General features: G+C 49.0%; 6 protein-coding genes across 6 annotated transcripts; 3 read left to right on the forward strand and 3 right to left on the reverse strand.

Annotated features, from left to right (window-relative positions):
• Positions 1-24: 24 nt before the first annotated feature.
• On the forward strand, positions 25-1,579 carry BDV38DRAFT_272366 (argininosuccinate synthase; the record flags this gene model as incomplete). The annotated part of the gene is made up of 6 exons (XM_032057476.1): positions 25-64; positions 137-175; positions 232-387; positions 448-1,059; positions 1,118-1,466; positions 1,522-1,579. The coding sequence occupies 6 exons, from the start codon at positions 25-27 to the stop codon at positions 1,577-1,579; spliced, it is 1,254 nt and encodes a 417-aa protein (XP_031912157.1).
• On the reverse strand, positions 1,518-3,192 carry BDV38DRAFT_119578 (uncharacterized protein). Its single transcript, XM_032051098.1, has one exon. The coding sequence runs from the start codon at positions 2,901-2,903 to the stop codon at positions 2,166-2,168; it is 738 nt and encodes a 245-aa protein (XP_031912158.1). The 5' UTR covers positions 2,904-3,192; the 3' UTR covers positions 1,518-2,165.
• A 559-nt stretch (positions 3,193-3,751) lies between these two features.
• On the reverse strand, positions 3,752-6,792 carry BDV38DRAFT_294135 (uncharacterized protein; the record flags this gene model as incomplete). The annotated part of the gene is made up of 3 exons (XM_032062432.1): positions 3,752-5,640; positions 5,711-6,377; positions 6,458-6,792. The coding sequence occupies 3 exons, from the start codon at positions 6,790-6,792 to the stop codon at positions 3,796-3,798; spliced, it is 2,847 nt and encodes a 948-aa protein (XP_031912159.1). The 3' UTR covers positions 3,752-3,795.
• An 819-nt stretch (positions 6,793-7,611) lies between these two features.
• BDV38DRAFT_272369 (uncharacterized protein) lies at positions 7,612-10,255 on the reverse strand (the record flags this gene model as incomplete). The annotated part of the gene is made up of 12 exons (XM_032057477.1): positions 7,612-7,730; positions 7,790-7,838; positions 7,892-7,931; positions 7,989-8,112; positions 8,222-8,488; positions 8,551-8,591; positions 8,697-9,152; positions 9,228-9,229; positions 9,482-9,486; positions 9,682-9,779; positions 9,840-10,109; positions 10,230-10,255. The coding sequence occupies 12 exons, from the start codon at positions 10,253-10,255 to the stop codon at positions 7,612-7,614; spliced, it is 1,497 nt and encodes a 498-aa protein (XP_031912160.1).
• A 2,088-nt stretch (positions 10,256-12,343) lies between these two features.
• BDV38DRAFT_294145 (uncharacterized protein) lies at positions 12,344-14,500 on the forward strand (the record flags this gene model as incomplete). The annotated part of the gene is made up of 7 exons (XM_032062433.1): positions 12,344-12,491; positions 12,548-12,647; positions 12,701-12,888; positions 12,941-13,272; positions 13,330-13,584; positions 13,654-13,806; positions 13,858-14,500. The coding sequence occupies 7 exons, from the start codon at positions 12,344-12,346 to the stop codon at positions 14,056-14,058; spliced, it is 1,377 nt and encodes a 458-aa protein (XP_031912161.1). The 3' UTR covers positions 14,059-14,500.
• A 2,352-nt stretch (positions 14,501-16,852) lies between these two features.
• BDV38DRAFT_284343 (glycoside hydrolase family 28 protein) lies at positions 16,853-18,082 on the forward strand (the record flags this gene model as incomplete). The annotated part of the gene is made up of 3 exons (XM_032060236.1): positions 16,853-17,077; positions 17,144-17,563; positions 17,624-18,082. 3 exons carry the CDS (start codon positions 16,853-16,855, stop codon positions 18,080-18,082), a joined length of 1,104 nt encoding a protein of 367 aa, XP_031912162.1.
• Between the last annotated feature and the right edge of the window lie 160 nt (positions 18,083-18,242).

Raw genomic sequence — 18,242 nt, forward strand, 5'->3', positions numbered from 1 at the left:
TTTATAATTCTTCCTTCATTCACAATGGCTACCGAGAAGCCCCGTGTCTGTCTTGCCTACTCTGGTATACTAATCCCTCCGTAGTAAAACAATTGACCGGAAGATTATGTCGCTAACACTGGCGGACTTTGAACAGGCGGTCTGGATACCAGCTGTATTCTTCGCTGGTTGATCGGTACAACTCCCCAATTCCCATCCGTTTATCCAATGGCCGCTAACAATGAGCAACAGAGGAGGGCTACGAGGTTGTCTGCTTCCTCGGCAATGTCGGTCAGGAGGAAGACTGGGCCGCTGTTGAGGCGAAGGCCCTCAAGATCGGTGCCAAGAAGATGGTGATTGAGGATCTGCGCCGGGAGTTCGTCGAAGAGCTCTGCTTCCCTGCCATCCGTAAGTCGACCAAAATGCGTTTCGTAGGCATGGGGCGTTGAATAATAACCTGTGATACAGAGTGCAATGCCATCTACGAGGGTCGCTATCTCCTGGGAACTAGCTTGGCCCGTCCCGTCATCGCTCGCGCCCAGATGCGTGTCGCTCAGCGCGAAGGCTGCCAATTCGTCAGCCACGGTGCTACCGGCAAGGGTAACGACCAGGTCCGTTTCGAATTGGCATTCTATGCCATCCAGCCCTCCATCAAGATCATCGCTCCTTGGCGTGATCCCAAGTTCTTCAAGCGTTTCGCTGGCCGTAACGATCTCCTCGACTATGCCGCTCAGACCGGCATCCCTGTTACCTCCACCAAGGCCAAGCCCTGGTCCATGGACGCCAACTCCGCCCACTGCAGTTACGAGGCCGGTGTTCTCGAGGACCCCAACCACACCCCTCCCGCTGACATGTGGACCATGACTGCCGACCCTCTGAACGCCCCTAACGAGCCTACCGACATCACCATCCAGTTCGAGCAGGGTGTTCCCACCAAGCTCGTCACTCCCGAGAAGGAGTACACTGACTCCGTTGAGCTGTTCGACGCTCTCAACAAGCTCGGCTACACCCACGGTGTTGGCCGTATCGATATTGTTGAGAACCGTTTCATCGGTCTCAAGAGCCGTGGCTGCTATGACTGTATGCATTACTTCAGCTCACCCCGTCACACTCTACCCTCTAGCTAACCATGTTCTAGCCCCTGCTATGACTATCCTCCGTGCTGCCCACCTTGACCTTGAAGGTCTCGTCCTGGACGGCCAGGTCCGCGCTCTCCGCGATCAGTTCGTCACCCACAACTGGTCCATCCAGCTCTACAACGGCTACTACTTCAGCCCCGAGCGTGAGTTCATCGAGAACAGTCTTAAGTTCAGTCAGAAGCGCGTCAACGGTGAGGTCCGTGTGCGCCTCTACAAGGGCAACCCTTACATCCTTGGTCGCTCCAGCAGCACCGAGAAGCTGTACGATGCCGAGGAGGCTTCCATGGACTCGCTCGAGGACTTCGAGCCTACCGACACCACTGGCTTCATTTCCATCAGCTCCATCCGGTATGTCTTTCTTTATACCCTGTCCCATAGCTCTCCCGCGCTAACGCCATAACAGTCTCAAGAAGTACGGTCTGCAGAAGGCTGAGGAGGGCGAGAACCTTAGCCGGGCTTAGATTCCCCCTCCCACGCTTGGATATTCTTCATTTTTCTTTTAACTAAAAAGTGATGTCATGTGACGATTATCATGATAGTCTAAAATATTTAGGGCATGAAATTTAATATGTAACATTAAACGTCCAAGTTAAATCTTTTGTCGTTCTGGATCCTAAACCTGCACAATTAAGCAATTGTCTCAATAGACCCCGGAGGTTGTCATACCTGCCACCCACCAGCCACCCGAGTCTCTGCTCAGCAACAAAAAGATGGGCGCTCAACTACCGATACCGGACCTGGACTGTGAAAAGCTCTAGTGAGTGGAGACGACCCACCGATCACTTGGCAATCCACTCCCATTTCCTTCCTCATCGAGCCAATCGATGATGAACGGGTTCGGCAACAATGCCATGACGTCGCGCGCATATTTAAATATACACGTAGTATAAGAGAATCCCCCTTCGCCTCCTCAAGCCCCAAGGACCAACGAGTCATACACCAACGCAATTACAGACCAATCGCACAAGCTCACCAGTACAAGATGGAAGCACCACCAATCCCCATATACCTAGTCAGCTTGAAAAGACAGCAAGCAATGACCAACCATCACCCATCCGGCCTCTCCAACATATCCAACCTCATATCCTGCAAAAAAGCACACATAATCGACTTCATACCCGCATACGACCGCTGAAACTCCTCACTCTGAATCCCATAACTCTGCTCCTGCAACTCCCACCGCACATCAGGCACATCCCGAACATTCTCCCTCAGCGGGAGAAGATTCCAATTCAACAACTCCAACAACTCACTCGGCGTCTTACTCAAACTCAACAAGAGCGGAATATTCACCCCGATATCGATCTGCAGCCGACTCAGCTTCCGATACCCCTTATCCGACAACGCAACCGCCAGCGTCGTCAACCGATCCTGGAACCCCAGTAGATGCTCCAACGTCGACTGACTATGTATATGCCGCGGTGTCCCCTGGATCGACAAACACAGTCGCATGGACTGGACCCACTGAATCGTCGACGGCAACGGCACATACGGCGGAATAACCTTCCCACAGAACAAGATGTATTTCGTATCCAGGACCACTTCGTAGGACGTCGACCCGTACCATTCCTGGATCACCTCGGCGTAGATCTGGTGGTTTGCGCGCAGAATCGCCGGACAGCAACGCGAGCCATCGTGTCGGAGGTGGATTGTCTTCGAGCGATCGCGGAGCAGCGAGAAATTGCGGATCGGGAGGTCCGGGATGAGGTACTGGTAGATGGAGAGGCGGACTTCCGGGGGGAATTGGAGGAATGGGAGCGTTGTGTCCGGTGATGACGAAGCCATGGAATGGCAGGTCTTGCCTTCCCCGGGGTGGTGGTTGTTTGATGGAAGGGCGGCGGGAGAGGGATTCAAGAGGGTCGGGAGGTGTGTGCGTACATCTGGTTTGAGGTGTTAATGGCGTTCATGGATTGGATTGCGATGGTTAGGGTTGTTTGCGTTTGCTGATGATGACACCTGACCGGTCGCTTTGGGTATATCTTTCCGTGAGCGGAGGAGAGGGGTTTGTTTGGTTTGCTTGGTTTGCTTGGTTTGCGGGGGTGTGCTCGGGGGTTCCATTGGCCAATCATATTCTTATGGTTTGTTTGTATGACTCGTGATCAGGAACCAAGGGCCAGTAAAACTGGTAGTGATGTTGGGATGTAGAGTGTAGTACTTACTAGAATTAGTTGGATTGTCTGTGGTAGTAGAATCTACAGTAGTTTACCTAGTGTGCCCTGTATAGGGAATTTGATCAGGTCCTAGTACCATAGCACTCATATAGCATTATATATTTATGTCAATAGATCAGACCTGGTATACCCTACTCCATGATACAGCAACCCGCTTTTCCTCACAAGCAAATCTAACAATCTTCCGAAAACATCAAGAGAGGAAGATATAAGAACAGACAGAGGAATAGAAAAAGAAATGCAAAGATAAAAGGTTAAAAATAATGACACAGACATAGAGAACTAGAGAGTCAGATGGAGAATTAGAGACACAGATAGAGGGACAAAGACAGAAACTGGAACAGGAACAAGCTGGGGATCTCGGTGACTTACAAAAAAAAAAAAGAAAGAAAGAAAGAAAGAAAGAAAGAAAGAAGAATGAAGAAATAAAAAATGTACGAAAAGGGCAACATGAGAAAGCAAAGAAAATAGAGAGGGAGACCGAGATAGTGAAGCACATGAGTATCTCATTTCAAAAATCCAAGGGCAGAGAAACGACGAGAAAGAATCGAATGAGTCCTAGTCGATGACTCAGAGCTGCCTTGACTCTGCCGGCGTCCTTGTGGCCGCGCGTTTCTGAGCACCCGGATCATATCAGAAGATAAGTGGCGAGGCTTGGGGCGCTCGCCATACTCTGCTCCCTCCTTTAGGAGTATGGCTGCTAATTGCGAGCGATCTTCCTCTACAGCAAGTGACAGAGGCGTGCAACGGTTTGCATCGGCCAAATTGATGTCTGCGGACCCTTGTAAAAGTTTCCCGAACTTGGCCCACCACGATTCCGTGCCATCATACCGTCTGACCAGTGAGAGCAGAGGGGTTTCATCAATGCCGGGACGGCGAATATCAAAGGACACTCTCCCTGTGAGGAGCTCAATGATCTCCGCTCCATTCTCACCATACGTAGCGTAGTGTAAGCTTGTATAGCCATCCTCAGAATGGCGTGAGCAGTCCGCTCCACGGTCTAGAAGAAGTCGGACGGTTGACACATGGCCATGCCTGCATGCTAACATGAGTGGAGTGACACCTTTTCGGGATGGGGCATCAATGTTCACACCAGCGTTAAGAAGGATCTCAACAACATGCGTGTAACGCTCCCCCTCAGCAGTAGCAGCTATCTTGAGAGGCGTGTCTCCTTTAGAATCTGGGGTTTCGAGGTCGAGGTTCGGCTGGCGAGCCAAGAGAACCTTAAGGGCCAGTGCGAAACCCGACCGAATAACATAAATTAGTAGCCTATCATCGTCTGCCCAAACTCTCTCCTCAATATCGATGTCCCCATTCAACAGGCTAATCGCATGCAACAGAAATCGCTCCCCCCCAAGCTGGATTTCCCTCTTGCTAACCATTATGGTGTCTGACCCACTGCCAATTGACGCCGACCCTCGACTACTGGTGTTAGTGCTGGGTGGCCGACAGACAACCGGCTGAGCAATGTCAACCAAGTAATGTAGTTGCTCTTGGACATCCTTAGCACTCGGTCTGTCATCGTGGCTGATAGCGAGCATAGAAAGGATCAAAGACCGACAGCCCTCCAGAAAGTCCGGGTTGTACCTACACCGGCCGCTGACCACCAGCCCAGAAAGCCAAGTCCGGACATGGGGGTTCAGGACAGGAGGCGAGCCACGGTGGAAATAGTCATTCTCATAAGGGGATACTTCATCATCATCTTTCCCCCTCAATTGATCAAGATGCATCATTCCATCTGCCCCTTCTAACCCGAGTGCAAGGACCCGGGTCAAAATACAGCCTAAGGACCATATATCGCTCTTAAGGCCATGCCCTGCACCATCCGGTGATTGATATGGGCCAGGAGGCGGCGATAACCTCTCTCGATGGGTAATTGAATCCACGAATTCTGTTACAGTCGTGCCAGTTCTCTCGGGTCTAGACATAATCGAAATTCCAAAATCAGAGATCTTCCACTTTCCCACTTTTGGAAAGTCTAGGGCGTCTCCGTGAAACACAAGTATGTTTCCTGGCTTGAGGTCCATGTGACAGCAGCTAAGACCTGGTGGATAGCTGTCTAATCCTTGATGAAGGAAGGCCAGAGCCCCAGCGAGATGCGCGGCCTCTTGCATCAGGTCACGTACCGTGAAGTCGGGGCATCTTTGATGTCCTTCGCGAAGGAAAACATCTAGATCCATCTCTGCCAATGGGGAAAGAATGTTGAACGAATTGCCAATTGTGACGGTCGCGAGGAAAGGAACAATGCGATCATGCTTGGACAGACTTGAGCGAAGTACGTCGAGGTTTTTGGTTTCGGAGCGGAAGTCACCCCTAGCTTCGAACTGTTTTAAAGCGACCGCGATATCTTTCTAAAACCAGTGGGCTTGGTTAGCTACCCGGGATGGATAATACGATATGCGTGGAACTGATGGGGCTTACGCTGTGAGGCGCTCCTGGCAGGTGGTGTTCGGATCGAGATCGAAAATGTCCACTTCCGATAATCTCCTTGGTGACCCTGCCATATGCACCATTCCCAATGCTTGTCGATTCTTCGTTGATAAAAGGGAGCTTCCATTCTTTTGAAAAGAATAGACTCTTGCCCTCTTCGATATCAATCGGACAGAAGGTATATTGGCTAGCCTGGAATTTTTCAGCCCAAGGGGATCCTAAGAATGAATCATCTTCCAGAACCGCCAGTTTGTACTTTGGGATCATCCGATCCGTACGGTCCCATTCGCAATGTTCGTCGTGATGCATGAGAAATATGTCTGCAAACCTCGCCCAATCCTGCCAGCCGATATCCACTAGTATAGATAGTGTTTGGAGCCACTCCTCCCGAATGACAGGTATCCAGGCATGATCGAATCCGGGCCTTACGAGGTCTATGAATTTCTCTAAGCGAGATTCACTCCAAATAACGGCCAAGCTATGCCGAGTTACGACCTTCTCTGATGGCCTGTCTCGTCGGTGGGTTTCAGTTTGCAACGCACGGGAGAGCTCTTTGAGCATCGATTCCCGTTGAATAGATTGTCGCCTTTCAGCAAGGCTTTCGATGAGCGGTGAATCATGGTGATATAGATGGCTGTCGACTATGGTATTCTGTGTTCTATATCTTGAACTATAAAGTCGCCCAGTCAGTGAACATGACACCTCGATGAAGTCCAAATGGTCACGTCTTATACTGACTTGGTAGGACTGGGGTGAACGCCATAATAGGGGCGATCATCAGGAAAGTAAGTCTGATGCGGAGATATCCCATACGTCTCAACTTCTGGACTTTGGGGTGGATTAGGAATTGTTCTAGGTGTTGCATGTTCTGTCGGCGTAAGTCTTCTGGGAAATTGTCGGTCCGCCTCAGGGCTGGATCCATGTGACGAGTCGTTGCTGTGATCGCCAGAATACGAGTTGAGGGAGTTGTGAAGGCTAATCATGCTATAGCCATTTGCCTTCAGAATGGCGTTGATTTCTTCATCAGACATTCGTAGATTGAAAGCATTGCGAAGATTATCATGACGACTCATGTTGGGCGTGAGATGAGCCGTAGCGTCGAGGTCGCGAGCGACGCTCAAACGGACGGCTAGGCTTCAGTCCAAATGAGTCGCTGCGAGCGTTTAAAGCTAACCGTGTACATTTACAATAAATTAAAATTCAGAAAGCCAGTAGTAGAGTCCAAATGAATAACGTACAATGTGAGTATGTGCAGTACATATGCGCTGGCAGAAGGGTTACCGGTGCCTGCATGGAAGAAGGATGAGTAACGGAGGTAAGAGTGGAAAGGGTTGCAAAGCACGCAGTGATTAGGCAACGTCACCTCTTAGCCCCGTTGATTCACGTGTTGACTGTTTGCTATCAATTATTCCGCTTACTTTACACCGCAATGATCTCGAGTCCTTAAGTTTCTCAGCCTCGGCCAAGGACGAATGGGGGCTTCCCCGTGGGGTTCCATGCCCGATCGAAATGACTCGAACGCCTCGACACCATAGAATTTATTGGAGCAATGCGACTGGTCATGGAGCTAATTAGTCAGGACTAGAATGAGGCGGCGAATGAGGTCTACTCTGACGACCCCTAATTTCTGTAAAATGTGGCTGTACAGTCCGGCCCACTGAGGGAAAATACTGGAAGTCGTGACTCTTCCCAAGTTACTGCATAAATTTACTACACATGCATTTCGGCGCCCTCGCAAAAGAGAGTGAAAATATTTGACTCATTAAGTCAAAGTACATAAATATCAAGCTTGTTAGGTATTTGGTACCCAGCAAAGTCATGAATCAAGGATAATAAAGTTCTCCTACAGGCATTCTATGTACTCAATGGAAGGCGAACTGTTATGCCATGCTCTAAGCATGATCATGAAGTTGCTGGAGGTGGTGCGGATCGTCCTCCACCTTTTGCCGGCCACACAGATTTCCCAGGCTAACGACGTGCTCTTGGATATGAACAGACATTTTGGTGTTAACTGCGGGCTCAGTCAGTATGTATCAAGGTAGGAAAGAGCCGCGAAGATGAAGATCGTACATATTTGGTTCATTTCTTCCAGGCCCACCTTTGCAGTGCCACTGGGAACCTACACCGAGCGTTAGCGGCTGTCAGGTGGCTCGTAGATGGCAGAGCACTTACGAACAGAAAGACAAGAACAAAGGCCAACGCATTGAGTCCCCTGACACACGGTTAGAATCCGACTGAATCTACAATTGGGAGAATAGGGGAAGCCCACGTGAAGAGAAAACATATATTGGATGCTCCATTCGGTTCCCAAGCCGAGTCCAATTGAGGTACAAATAGTACCAGAAGCCCGAGACCTAGGAAATTAACCATAACGCTGAAGCTCATGCCGACCTCTAAAATGCAGAATTAGCATCAATCCCATGATTTTCAACTAGTCAACCCTTGGCCTTATATAGGAGAATAGCCGGGAAAGAAAGCAAGAAAGGAAAGCCCAATACGCACCGCGAAATGCAAGTGGGAAGACTTCGGCACTGAAGGTGAATGGGACTGGTCCAGCACCGATACCATAAAAGAATGTGAAGAAGCCAATGGTAAAAGTTGATACGAGGGCCAGCTTGACCTTGTCGGCTTCGATTCGAAAGAAAAACCCAATGACAAGCAGGCTGAGGAACATTCCCGCTAGCGAGATGAGTAGAAGAAGTCGACGCCCACGCCAATCAATGTATCGATAGGCAGGAATGGTGAAGAGGAAGTTCGCCAAGCCGAATCCTAATCTCAGTTAAGAAGAGCGCCGATACAGATCGATTGGATATGGTTTTCCTTCCACTTACCAAAGTTAAGCCAAACTACATTAGCAGGCAGCCGGGAATCACTTGTATTGCGAGGGTCTTCCGGGTTGGTTGCGCCATTGAAGAGTCGAGAAGAGTAAAACGAAAGAACATTGATCTAGCCCGATAATCAGATATATGATGCTTACAATGTCAATATGCTTGATGTTAGGGAGGAGTGGCTTACACCACACAACTGTTGCGATGCCATTACCAAGAATGCAGCCACACATGCCCTTTGGTTGCGTGGATGACTGAAAAGTATACCAAGCCGCTTTAGGAACCCTGTCTTACGGACCCTCTCCTGGTATATCTCTTGATTATACCAGTTCTGCGGTCTCTCCCCATCAAACATCTCCGTTTCGACTTGTAGTTGACTATGGATATAATAAAGGTCTCTCGCCGCCTGGATGTCGGTACCTCGTAGCTGTCGGAGGCTCACGAATGCCCCGGTATAATCTCCTCTACGGATAAGAAACCGTGGGGACTCGGGGCATAGAAAGACGAGGAATAGGAGGATAAGAGCGGGAATCGACGCTGTCCCTAAAAGCACCCTCCACTGGCGATCGACAATCCAATCACAGGCGAAGCCAACAAAAACGCCACTGTATTGATATGTGTTAGAACCACTCAGCAGAAAATCAAGAGATACACCAATAAAAACGTACAAAGTATCGAACAACTGCCACATCATCAATAACCGTCCTCGCAGATGGTCTACCGCCGCCTCTGCGGCAAACACGGGGGCGATTGACGCCTTTGCGCCGATCTTGTTATTGGTATCGAGTAAGCTTTTGTCAAGAGCAAACAGAGTAAATGGCTTACCCCAATACCGAGTATTACGCGACAAGCGAGAAGCTGCTGCCATGTCACACAGCGCGCCGTGCCTGTTGTTTCGAAGTCAGAATTGGGTTCAATGAACGGAGGTTAAGACTCCTTCTACCAAGTACACAGGCAGCACAAAAAACAGCTGAAATGAACAGTGCTGGTCGCCTCCCATAATTGCCCTCTTGGAGAGGGTCACTCAACCACGTTCCACTGCCACTTTCTTTAGTGTCTTTGTGTGGTTTCCCGGTTGTTGGGCGACTCACATTATACTGCCCGATAGCTAAGGCGCAGCATCAATAAAGCCACCCAGCCAAGGATTCTCGTGCCTCCAGTATCCTTCCTTGGGTTGCAAATCATGCTTCCAGCCTTCTGAAGCCGCATTGATCGTGGACTGCTGCCAGCCTCTATTGGAATTAGTTAACAGGAACCTAAATACAATTTCACTTCCTCCAGGGCGTACCTACTGGGTGATTGCCGCACATGCTGTGGTGAGGATGGTCACCTTGAGATCTTTACTTTGCTGCCAAAAGCCCGACTCTTTTTCATCCTTTATCGCCTTGAACTCTGCTGCTGTTAAGTCGAGGGTGTACAGGTTGTCGGGTTCCTGTGCTATGCGTGCTCCTCTTATAAGCAACTCCACGTCGATCACGTCTTGCAGGTGGTTCCGGTCATAGAATTTGCGAACGTCATCTTCAAGCTCGTCTGGTGTTCTCAGTAGTAGCGGGTTCCGAGGCCTGAAGGATTCATTGTAAGATGAGCATGATAACCGACCGCAAGCAGGAGTGAGGGAGGCTCAACAATTTCATTGGATAAAAAGGTTAATAGCAAATGAAACGTGAGCAGAGAATTCTTACCGCCTGACTGCGTTGTTTACCCGCATATTTGTCCCTTACATGAAGTCCTTCAACCTTAAGCCATTCAGTATGTGCGAAGTAAGGGGCTCGGAAGATACGATGGTTTTGAGCCACACCTTAAGGCTAACAAAGGATCAAGTGGAGCATACAAGGCTTATCTGAGCTGCAGTTTCTTTATATCACTCGAAAAGAGAAGGAGCTTTACAAACAGTACTTTATTGGCACAAAATATTCCGAAGCTGAGGTGAAGGTAAAGAAAGAAGGTGACTTGCCCAATAAACCAAATTCTAGTAGAGAAAAGAAATAAAGCCATAAATGAGCGCCCAGCCACACGAAATAGACTCTACATGATGGAAAATGAGGCTCATTCTGTGGATTAATCAACCTGGTGGTGTGCCGTCTTCCGAAAGACTTGCGACACTCGTATTCGATCATCATGTACAGCCTTGCCTTGGCACTCTCCAGTGTTGCTGAAACTCCTTGTCGAGCTACTGTGCTTGTGTCATAAACCGCGCTGTAGCGGTTCTAATCAGCATCCTACATTGACCTCCATGAATCAGGAGAAGAGTCAAGTTTAGTACTGTGGTGGTTATCCAAAGCTTTTGCCGTGAGATAGAGATCGTAAGAGCTGACAGTCTCGGACGAGATTTAGCGCCCAAGGGACTGCCCCCGATTGGTTTTGCTTTTTTTTTCTTTAATTAATTTGTTTGCCCTCTTTCTCTTTTCCTGTTCCACTCCTCCACTCCTTGGACTACTGGATACCTGCATAGGGGCTGTGCATCACGACCGCCAACGAGACCACTCTTCTCCATCTTGGGGATCATTCTGCGATGGATTCCGGTGTTGGGAATCTATTAAACTTCTCGTCATGAGGGTACCCACTACTCAGATATTCTAGGTTGAACGTCACGTAACGGGAAGAGCAGAATTTCCGGGGATTTCCGAATGGTGCTAAAATCCATACGGCATGGATTGACATCCCCCGCTCCTCATGTAACGATCCTCCATTCCCCGCGCGCGCCTTGACGTGGCCGTACCCCAACCGGGGTGAAGATGACTGGATCCTTCAAGCCATTGCTAGCCTCACTGGCTTAACCAGCTTGTTGGGCTGTGATTCTTGCGCCCGTCAAACCTTCCGCGTGATTTTGGGAACAAACAAGCGCACAAGTCGGAATCGAGACGACCATCAATCAGCGCCTGGATCGCGTCGTCACAGCCTCACAACTTTCAGAGGCTCTGCGCCCCTTCGTACTGCCAGGATTTGTTTCTCTTTGCCTATAACCGCATTGAGAGAGCTGAGAGCCTACCCTCCGCCCCACGCTCAGATCAACTTACCTCTTCCCTTTTACATCCAGGCCATCCTAGCCAACCTTGACCATGAGCGGGTCCGTTCAGAACACCATCAGCCCTGACTTAACAGGGTACATCAGAAAGGAAAGGCTTGAGGCTAGGCTTCTAAGCCTGTTTGGCAAACGGATCAAAGTTCGCGTATGGAGCCTCGCTGATAGCGCTGGTATCTTAACGTTGCTGACATACAAGGTTCTTTTGAAAGCATATCAATGAGCGATGGGTTTTTGACGCCCCAAGGATAGTAACTCCGGTAAGCAGCTCATTCGAACTTGCGTGGTAGATTAGCTTCTAGTCCGGTAGCTAATTTGTCCATTTCTTTTTTTTCTTTCTTCTAGAGTGAGATCGAGTAAGTGGAGATAGTCCAGCACGCGCCAGTTACCACGTTATGACTTACTGTATTGCCATACAGCGATCTTCGGGATTGAATGAGTGTTTTGGTCATACGGATATGGACATGGATGGGATGATCACTTCGTTTGGTCTACTCATGTGGCTTTGATACCGCAGCAATCCTACCTTATTTTCCAAGGCCCCTACTCTATGTAACATAATTCGCTACTGGCTGTGTTTGCTTACATGCGATGTTATCCCATGTTACAGCCTTAGACCACCATCCCCTAGCCTGGCTAATCTGCCTTGTAAATTGTCGAATGTGTGAGCGAATCTGGTTATAAACGACTTGTTAGTATCTTTGGTATTCCTAAATTTGCTTCCAGAAGGGCTCTAGTGTGACGCCTAGAATATACTGGACACTTACTGTGAGCATGCATACCATCGCACCACTGCAAGGCAACAGTTGCCGGCTGAATCCGCTTAAGCCTGAGCATTACGGTGCTATAGCACCACATCTCCGGTATCCAACATTTGTTTCTTTCCCGGAAAAGTCAAATATTTATCTATTTGACTTCGTATGTATGTTTTCAGTTCCTGGAACAAGCTTCTGGCGCCGGGATTACTTACTATATTAGCCTCATCTGGTCCCAAAACGGACGGTCCTCACCTGTTCACCAATAGCGACGATTTCGAATCTCATATCGCGACTACGTCCAAACCACACACACGTATAGTGTTAGACTCTCTCTTCACACAGCAACACAGAACCCAAACTTACAATCTACTAGATCAATATGTTCTCAAAATTCCATGCGGCCCCTCGGAGTCACCGAACAAGCGATGCGAAAGCTCATGAACACATACGGCATCGACGCAACCCTCCTTGACCTCATAGTATCTTTCGGCGACAAACCACAAAGCGCCGATGCAGGACACGGAGCAATGACAGTGAGACAGAAGGAAGATGGCTCATGCGGTACTTGGCCAACCCGAAAACCAACAAGAGGATGATGGTGCTGATCCTTCAGACATGCAATACCTCGTTACATATGCAGAGAGCAATGCTCCTCAGGGGAGTGTTCCATGGACGATCCGACAGACATGTGTATTTCACCGGTATAATCCTGCAGGGTCCGGCAATCTCTGGATCTTCTTTCACGCGAGACCACGATCAAAGCTGCAGCAGCTGATCGAATCCGAGATCACTTCACAGCACGCAGGCGTGTTTAAGAGCTGGTATTCGATGCATTTACTCGTACTCTCGGCATATATTGGTAACTGGCGCTGGTGTATCCGCAGTCTGGGCGAGGAGATCGAGAGCACTGTCAGTCTGCAAATGCGACCGAACCTTTGTGAAGTCGTGCAATGCTAATAATTTACTTAGGTTGATATCGCTTTGACGTTGAATCTTTCCAAGGCTGATAACCACGGAATATTGACACCACAATATCTGGGAGACAAGCTCCCAACGCTCTCATCCAGACTACAGGTTGCGTTAGAAACCATTCGCAAGCTGGCTGATATCAATACACTTTTTCAATCCAAGGGGTTCACGACTGATGATGACTCCCAACGACTGGCAAGCGAGATGGCGTACTACAAAACTACTATCGAAGGGTACCTGAGAAGCGTGGAAGTACTCGAAGGAAAAGTGAAAGGTATCTCAGACTTGGTATGCCTTTCGCCTCGGCACTCCATGACTTGATTCTCAGATTCACTAACATCGCTGATCCATATGTAGATGGCAGTTGCCCTCAATCTGAAAGGCCAAACTGTAGCCAACGAAATTAACGACAAGATGCTACAACTCACCAGCGAGGCATTCGAGGATAATGCTACTGTCCGGGTCGTCACGCTAGTCACCCTCATCTACCTGCCTGCTAGCTTCGTCTCGGTAAGCCACGCTCAAGATCCATCCATATATCAGTTCTAACAACACGTGCAGACTCTTCTAGGAATGAATCTTTTTGACTTCGGAGATTCCAATGAGAAAGAGTTCACAATCTCGAGGCAGTTCTGGATTTTTGTTGTAGCAGCAGTACCACTTACGATGCTCACCCTGGGGTCTTGGTATATCATCACCAAACGGCAGGTGAAGCTGCGGCAGAAGAGGAAGGAGGAGAGAGCAGGCAGCAAGATGTGTTGAGATATTTCTCCTTTATGTCTTTCATTTGTGTCTTTCTGTTGTGGCTTTTTTGATGATTATATAAGTCTCCTTACTAAATATACGTGCGTGGGAAAGGATGGTCGACATGTTTTAGCAAGAGCAGGGTGTTGGAGGATATGTGCTGCATGTTTTATATCAATCATATATATTATGGATGGATAGATACACATAGAAATCAACTGTACTGCTAGGATCATTGCTCAACCCTCCTTCTTGTCTTTGATATATTAACAAGTTTACAGCTTCTATTCTGCCAAAGAAAACCATTATTATTTTGATAATTCATCGATAACCTCCTGCATCCATACAGTATCAATCTCCACACGATGCATTCAGCACAGGGTTTACATGGCCAAATGATATTTGCAGCTAACCAAATTTCCGGCCACATTCTAGTGAATTCAATATCAGAACCCACAAGTAGCTGCTATACCGAATTTCTCCGGTATCCAGCTGAGCATGTGATTCTCAAAAATCAGGATCCTTTCGCCCGGCATCACCTGATCCATAAGATATCCCATATAGTTACTGATCTGGGAGAAAATGTCTTACGGTGCCTGCCATGGCATGGGATGGTATTATCTTTTGTTCCGGGACTAAAACCAGACAACTATAACGGATGTGAAAGGAGGTGCCCTCGTAAGAAACTGGCCTAGCACAGCCACATATCCTCGCACCAACAGCTCCACCAAGAACCTTTCACCTCCATTACTGAGAGAGAATATAAACGACATATGCTCTGCTCTGTTCGAGAGATTCTATGCGCGATTAATGTGTTCTGCTACAATGTCTTGGGATAGCTCCTCTAACAGTGCGGGTAGAGAAGGTTATGTCAACTAGAAAGGCCACTGCCTAAACTTCAAAGGATGGGCCATCGATCCAGCTCCAGTCGACTCCTGGGTTAGTATGCCAGCAATATTATAGGCGTCTATACTATAGACAGAGCGAAACGGGCGGTATTCCTCAGAATGTTTGGGCACGATTCAAGACAAAAAAGCGCAATTTCCGAGGTTGGGAGCGGTACAGCAGAGGGGAGAATGTTCCTATTTTTGTTACTACATTAGCCAATATTCATCAGAGTTAATGGAACAATCCCGGATATGACTAGCCTGGATTCTTGCCTATTCTGAAGGGTAGTAAATGTCAGTAAAACTATTGGTTCCCTGCTCTGTTAGTGCACCGGTACGCTTTGTGCTGTTACAAAGAGGAAAAACAATTAAGAATGTCGGCTATTGATGGATGTCTGTATCACTCATGGCTAGGCCACTGTTCTTTCTGCTTGTTTAGTGTGAAATCACTCATCCTGATGTCCGGATGCACTCTTCGAGGCGTGGGTTGTTCAAAGCCTCCATGTGGGCAGAGCGCATGAAGGACCTTCGGACTCCGACTGTGAGACCTTCCAAATCTTGCATTTTTCTTTCGTGATGAGATCAAGCAGCGTCAAGGGAAGGAGAAGAATTCTCCTACGAATCATGCGATATGGGAATTTGGAGAAACTCTCTCGCCCTTCCACACTCCCGGTACATCCGGGGCGAGTAAAATGCAGTGTTAATTAATGTAAGCGGATTCTTCTTCCACCTATGGTAAGAAATGCGCGCCACAGCGAATTCTAGAAGTCCAAATCCAGATGAAACTGAGACACTAAAGCCGTTTTGCCTCTGCCAGGACTGACCCACTGGGTGGATCACTCAAAATTCCGAAAATTCTTAGCATGCATCCAAGTGAGCCAAACCTTTGCCTTATGGTCTAGGCTGCCATAATCAATGGCCCGACGACATTGACGACATTTCATCAATCCAGAACACCAAAATACTCGGTTAGAGAATGATGCGACGATCCCTTTGTGAGGCGTCAAAGCGCCAGGCTGATCCGGAGATTTGCCGAATATGACAAATCCGTATTGGTGATTCTGACTGTTGATCCTTCTCTATTTTTTGAAAGAAAAATGAGACCCCTGATTCAGGGACTCCAGGCAACCCAATTTAGGATAGATTAAACCAACAATGTAGGGCCCAATATGGATAAATTCGTGATGTCGGATAATCGGTAGCTTCGGTCCCAACCGCCGGGATATCAACAATTAACCCTGACTTGAAACAGAGACCAATAGGCATCGCCGGAGAATCGACGGTAAAACCTTTTACTTAGCTAGTGAACTTACCAGAGTTACCATGTGGACTAGTTTCAACCATTTCCGATGTGCCGAAAGGACCACGATGGCCACTGGTTCAAGGAAGTAGAGGACCTAGCTCCCTCAGAGTGAGACAAGCATGAGACAAAGCGCCGGATATGGGCGAGGGAATCCGGCAGATAAGCACCTATTATCCCGAGCGCTTTAGGGATTATTGGGCCAAAGATGAACAGAGGACTCCTAGTGGGGCCGAGCCTTACCCGATCTTGGCTTGAACCCCTAGGGCCCATGGGTCCGCTATGCCCTAAACGCCTCCTAGGGCTGCCGTCCGTCGTTAGAGGTTGATGATACTGATAATATCACGGTGGAACGTCCCCACTGGAGATTTCCATTCCACCAATGACTTGATTCATTCGGCATCATGAAAAACTGGCCCACGCTACCGCCAAGCTCAAGATCCGAAGCTTAAGTATGAAGAACCATGAGGTATAAAATGTCTCGTGGCCCAGGACTCTCAGGGAATTCCCCAATCCCAAATCACTGCTTTTCATTCCTTTGCTTTCCTTGTCTCTGTTGAACAGGCCCTATACATTCATTTATTCATTCCCATACGTTCTGTTGACCAGAACCCGTTCATTCACTATGCATTTCCAACTTCTCGGCCTCGCCGCCCTCGGCTCTCTCGCCGCTGCTGCCCCCGCTCCTTCTCGTACCTCTGAGTTGGTTGAGAGGGGTTCTTCTTGCACCTTCACCTCCGCTTCTCAGGCTTCTGCTAGCGCCAAGAGCTGCTCCAACATTGTCCTCAAGAACATCGCTGTCCCCGCCGGAGAGACTCTTGACTTGTCCAAGGCCAAGGATGGTGCCACCGTACGTTCTACCAACCGCGTAATATTCCGTACATGATGGAAGTAGCTAATTCAACTTGTCGTCTAGATCACCTTCGAGGGTACTACCACCTTCGGCTACAAGGAGTGGAAGGGACCCCTGATCCGCTTCGGTGGTAAGGACATCACCGTCACCCAGGCCTCTGGCGCTGTCATTGACGGCCAGGGCTCTCGCTGGTGGGACGGCAAGGGCACCAACGGTGGCAAGACCAAGCCCAAGTTCATCTACGCCCACAAGCTCCAGTCCTCGACCATCAAGGGCTTGCACGTCAAGAACTCCCCCGTCCAGGTCTTCAGTGTCCAGGGTAATGATGTCCACCTGACCGACATCACCATCGACAACTCCGAGGGTGACAGCAAGGGTGGCCACAACACCGATGCTTTCGACGTCAGCGAGAGCAACGGTGTCTACATCACCGGTGCCAACGTCAAGAACCAGGATGACTGCCTGGCCATCAACTCTGGTGAGGTACGTTGGATCAGAACATCCCCACTCCTCGCCTCGCGCACCGATGTTAACATGACTTAGAACATCGAATTCACCGGTGCTACCTGCTCCGGCGGCCACGGTATCTCCATCGGCTCCATCGGTAACCGCGACAGCAACACCGTCAAGAACGTCAAGGTTGCCGACTCCACCGTCGTTGACTCCGACAACGGTATCCGTATCAAGACCATCTCTGGTGCTACCGGCTCTGTCAGCGGTGTGACCTACGAGAACATCACCCTCAAGAACATCAAGAAGAAGGGTATCGTCATCGAGCAGGACTACAAGAACGGTGGCCCCACCGGCAAGCCCACCACTGGTGTCCCCATCACTGACCTCACTGTCAACGGTGTGACTGGCTCCGTTGCCAGCAAGGCCACCCCCGTCTACATCCTCTGCGGCAAGGGCAGCTGCTCTGACTGGACCTGGAAGGGTGTCAGCCTCTCCGGCGGCAAGAAGTCCGGTGAGTGCCAGAACGTTCCTTCCGGCGCTTCCTGCTAAAGCAGATAAATGCTTGATCGCGGGTTAGGCTCTGGTGTATGGATACCCAGGGCGCAGGCCACTCAATTATTTTACTTGGTGTAGTATAGATATATATGTCTTATAATATAAGATTCGGCGTCTCGCTGAATGCACATATCCTTCTATAAATGTTTCCCTT

The sequence above is a fragment of the Aspergillus pseudotamarii genome (assembly GCF_009193445.1).
Source record: "Aspergillus pseudotamarii strain CBS 117625 unplaced genomic scaffold BDV38scaffold_37, whole genome shotgun sequence".
In the NCBI taxonomy this organism is placed as follows: domain Eukaryota; kingdom Fungi; phylum Ascomycota; class Eurotiomycetes; order Eurotiales; family Aspergillaceae; genus Aspergillus; species Aspergillus pseudotamarii.

Bases quoted from the DNA above. Each gene is read 5' to 3' on its own strand.
- BDV38DRAFT_119578 (XM_032051098.1), bottom strand. From the start codon at position 2,903: ATGGCTTCGTCATCACCGGACACAACGCTCCCATTCCTCCAATTCCCC.